Here is a 4,928-nt window from a genome sequence, read left to right on the forward strand (position 1 = left end):
TAATTAATTAATCACAGAATAAAGTAGTGTTACCTTTCTTTTTTTTGTTTCGTATATATCAGAAATAAAAGACGTCCGAGAATTGAGCCCTGCGGAACACCAGCATTAACATTTTTCCAATTAGTTCTTTTGCCATTGACGACCACTCTCTGTTTACGATTAGAGAGATAATAGTTAACTTTCAAGAGAATTTAGGAAACAATTATAATGATCAAAAATATATTTCAACACACCTCCTCTGAATAATGTAAAAGATAACCATGAACTCCAAACAACATGAAATTCAAATTACCAAAGATCGATTCACTCGCAATTTAACAGAGCCTATTAAATATAATTCGACATCGATCTTTAGATGAGGATGCAATTACAATAATTGTAAAAAGTTACTTATTTACAATACAGTCAATATACAACATGATCGGTACTTACTATAATTTCCAAACAACAAAGGACGACAAAGGGCCTCTCTCAATAAAACCCAACCGTCATCATTCAAAGCCCACGGGAGTGTGAATTTACCGCGCGCCTTGCGCGATGACCACTGGGTAGTCCGATAAACATAGATTTGCCCTTTGACATATCACAGAGCCGGTTTACAACACATTATAAAATAAGACCTACAATTACGTCACATAACACTGGACCGCAACTTGCTCACTTATATTAAAAAATACCTTACAAAGTCAATTTACAAAATTGTACCCTACTACATCCTCCCCTACTTCCAAGGAAGATGTCCTCATCTTTCATCAAAATGTTAACACAAACATTGTGACGATATAACACAGAAGTACTTGCTCAAAAAAACAATCGAGCATAAAAAATAGCTTGTACATCACATACACACTTAAAAAACCAACTATTCCTTTACACTTCTCCCCTTCCACAAAAGAGATGCCCCAATCTCTATCCATGGATAATAAATAATATAATCAAAATACAGATTTATATAATACAACTACAGCTAAGTCACGATTTTAAAATTTGTAGAAATGTGTCGTGGGCAGTTTCTGACATCCTCTGGAAATCCTTACTAGAGGCAGCATTCATGAAGAAAACAGGCTTTCCTCTCCCACTCCGAAGGATGAAGCAATGTCTGCTGTGAGCAGACAAAATCCCCCGATGCCATCCATTGAGGTGGTTTCATGTTCCTGCCAGATCTCCGAGGCTGAGCGACAGGATGCTCTTCATGTGGTGATGTAACCGATAGTCCACCAGGTAGCACGTCAGCATCAGACTCCTCGCTGTGTGAACCCTCTCCCTCATCATCCACGCCACATGAATCAGTCTGATCCACAAGGCACTGACGGTCCGGACGGCAACGACTCCGAGTCTCAATCAGGTATGGGTGGCCGCGAGATGTGTGTAGACACATCCTCCCCCAATATACACGAACTGTTACTATCATCACTGTCAGAGTCTTCTGATGACACGTGAACAACAACAGACTCCTCCGCTGGCGCGCTCCTAAGATTCGCTCTCGCCTTCACCCAAGGTGCTAGGTGTGGCCGAATCTTCCGGATATCTCTGTCTATCGGTAATGACCCGACCGGCAATAGATGGTTCCGGTGCAGAGTCCTTACCCTGCCTTCACCACTCTCCTTCCTGAGTTGATAAACGGGTATGTCCTGATTCTCCTGACCAATCACCATGTACACATCAGACTCCCATCTGTTCGAAAGCTTATGTCGACCCTCAAACGCCAAGATCTTGACCAAAACGCGATCGCCAATGTCCAACATGGCATGTCGAGCTCTGACATCGCACGTCACTTTCTGTCGATGCTGGGCCTCCCTGGCTTTCTTGTAAGCCAACTCAAATGACTGAGACATACACTTCCTCAGATCCTTAGCATACTCCGGCATCCTGACACTGCTCCCAGGTTCCTCCAACCCTAATACCAAATCAACTGGAAGTCTAGGCTGCCTCCCGAACAACAACTCAAAGGGTGAGTAGCTGGTGGTGTCGTGGCGAATACAGATGTACGCAAATGTCAATGGGCCTAGATACCGCTTCCAGTCCTTCTTCTGGTCATCGTCCAAAGTCCCAAGCATGTCCATCAACGTCCTGTTGAACCTCTAGCATGTACCGTTCCCACTCGGATGGTAAGGTGACGTCCGAGACTTTTGGATATCTAGCGTCTGACACAGATGCCGAATAACCTCACCGCAAAAGTTAGCTCCTTGATCTGAATGGAACCGCCGTGGAATTCCATAGTGATGAATTTAATCCAGGAGGGCGTCGGCTGTAGCTCTGGCAGACATGTTGCGTGTTGATATAGCCTGAGCGAAGCGAGTAAAATGATCTTTGACTACTAAGACGTAGGTATAGCCTCCTTTGCAAGATTCCAGGGTGAGGTAGTCCATGCAGACAAGCTCCATTGGATGTGTTGTCACGATGTTCACCAATGGCACCCGCTGTGACGTAGGTGTTTTCCTCAACACACAACGAGGACACTTCCTTATCCAACCATCCACGTCCTTGAACATCCCTGGCCAGAAGAATCTGTCTCGGAGCAGGGAAATTGTCCTGTCCCGTCCAACATGGTCGTGCAGGTAAGTGAGGACCTTCTCTCTCACCGCCAAGGGAAGAATCAACTGGTTAACACTTGAGCCTTCCTGCTGTACGCATCTGTAAAGTACACCGCGCTTGAGGTTCAGCGAATCCCAGACTCTCATCATCGTCGCATGGTGAGGACTAGTAGGAATCTCCCTTTTGGTAGGCTTTTGGTTCCGTCTAATGAATGGTAAGAGCTGGCTAATCACAGGATCCTGTGACTGTAACTGTCTCCAAACCTGTGGAGTCATGGTCTGAACATCCTGTATGTCATCATCTATGGCATCCACCGCATCAGCAGACATGCAGGTGTTTTCCAGTAAGGAATCCTCCATATGGACCACAGCCTGGTACATCGCCTGAATGCTGGATGATGAAACTACCCCTTCATATCCTACACCATCCTTCAAAGCCTCAGTTGTAGCCGGTGTTGGTAGTCTGGATAACGCATCAGCATCTATGTTGTGTTTGCCAGGCCTATACCTAATATCGAAATTGTATGCTGACAATGCTGAAAGCCAACGGTGACCTGTCGCATCCAAATTCGCCTTAGAAAGAATGTAAATCAAAGGATTGTTATCTGTGTAAACGGTAAAGGCCCTCCCATACAAGTAGTCGTGAAACTTGTTTATACCCCTGCCCTCGAGCCCGGACGGACAACATAAAGTCCATGATGTTAATGTCCGACCAGAGCACGAGCATCGGGGGCTGGTGAACTTATATATTTTATATACTCTAGCATAGTGAGGAAAAACACTCTGTTAATATAGGTATTTCATAAATGTGCACACACACTAAATATTTAACTGATAATGCACTTATATGGTAGCGCAAATATTGTAGAACGATTTACACATTACGCATGTTCTATGAGTTATTTGTACACCTGCAAGTACTATTTTCAGTTCCATATCAAAACACATAAAGGTAAGGAATGGTTGATCCATACATGTATGCCAAGACACTCAGTGTAGAGTAAACTTATTTGACTTATTTAGAGGCGAGAATGGGAAGAAATAGCTAAATTTATCCATATGATTTTACATGATATAGCAGAGAATCTCAGTTCAAGAGTATAAGCATGACGATGGGTAGTTCATAGAGGAACTTTTAGTTAAGTGTGAAAATTGCGGATATTGGAAGAATAACACTGAATCGTCATGCTAAGAGGAATGAGTTATCAATGAATACTCTTATGATTCTGTTGACTATCAAATGGACTATGGACTTACACAGGAGTACATTACATATATATAGTATAATGATCGACCATAATCTATACTGTATACAAAAATCGGTATTGAAGGATGTACTGTACAAGTACAGTGAAGCAATAAGAAAGGGAAATGTTTCTTATGTGGATATAGTGTGTTCAAAAGGGTTAAATCGACCTCACGCCGGATGATAGAAATTTTGGAACTCTTGTCCAGGACACTGATTTTTCCGTTGGTGGTCCATGTCTTCGAGATCTTGCCTTCCTTGGGAAGTCTCCTCGCAAAGAAAGCTAGTTTACTCCGGTTTTGGGTAAGGTCTTCGTTCACAGAGATGTGTTTAAAGTTAGCACTGCTTCTAAATCCTGAGCTGGATTTAAGCAGTTTAAATTTGGCTTTGGTCGATCGAAGCCTAACAATAATTTGACGGGTCTTTCCAAAAGACGGACGACCCACACGATGCGATCTCTCAATATCCTCAGGTTTGAGATCGACAGACGCTTCGCTGGCTGCCTGAATCAGCAGGTCGTTGGTAGTCTCATCCTTGGTTTCTGGAAATTCAGAAAACCTGACCAAGGTCCTGCGCCCATATTGTTCCAGGTCGTCTATCTGGAGACGAAGTGCGTCATTCTCGGCCTCCAACTTGGACACGCGATTAACCAAGGGTGCGATGTGGCTCTCCACAGCACTGCTGATGTCGTCCAGCAGTAGGCCCCCGACGGCCCTGGCTATCCTATCAACATCAGCATCAGATATCGAACTAGAGTGTGGGGGAATGCCAGTAAACTGTGACGGCTGTTGAAAAAAACACATGTTGGAGAGGCAGGCCGGCTGGTTGGGTCTGGACGAATGGTCCTTGGGGGACATTGGATTGAGTAGTATCCGTCATCGTACATGTAGGAGACGATTCACAAGTGTAGGAATAAGTAATAACCCCAGGAGAGCAGTCTCTCAGTTTTTTTCATTTTCGAATGGTGACGGAGTGGAAGAAATAGAGAGCGGGCGTTTCGACGTAGGCACTGTTGCATCAACACTTGGACTGTTCGTTCAAACAGAGTTCACGGTTGAATGGCCTCGAGGTCTCGCACTGTACGCGTACGTGTATGCGTGAATGTGTATTTTCAACGGTGAGCCATTACCTAAAGCAAAAACAGTTCC

General features: G+C 44.1%; 1 protein-coding gene across 1 annotated transcript; it reads right to left on the reverse strand.

The window, feature by feature from the left end:
- Positions 1 to 1,337: 1,337 nt before the first annotated feature.
- LOC132564705 (uncharacterized) lies at positions 1,338 to 2,057 on the reverse strand. The gene has a single exon (XM_060229335.1). It carries the CDS (start codon positions 2,055 to 2,057, stop codon positions 1,338 to 1,340), a length of 720 nt encoding a protein of 239 aa, XP_060085318.1.
- Positions 2,058 to 4,928: the final 2,871 nt, after the last annotated feature.

Source organism: Ylistrum balloti, unplaced genomic scaffold, assembly GCF_031769215.1.
Source record: "Ylistrum balloti isolate Yb309-2 unplaced genomic scaffold, AGI_CSIRO_Ybal_v1 Utg372578, whole genome shotgun sequence".
Classification (NCBI taxonomy): Eukaryota; Metazoa; Mollusca; class Bivalvia; order Pectinida; family Pectinidae; genus Ylistrum; species Ylistrum balloti.

Bases quoted from the DNA above. Each gene is read 5' to 3' on its own strand.
- LOC132564705 (XM_060229335.1), bottom strand. From the start codon at position 2,057: ATGCTTGGGACTTTGGACGATGACCAGAAGAAGGACTGGAAGCGGTAT.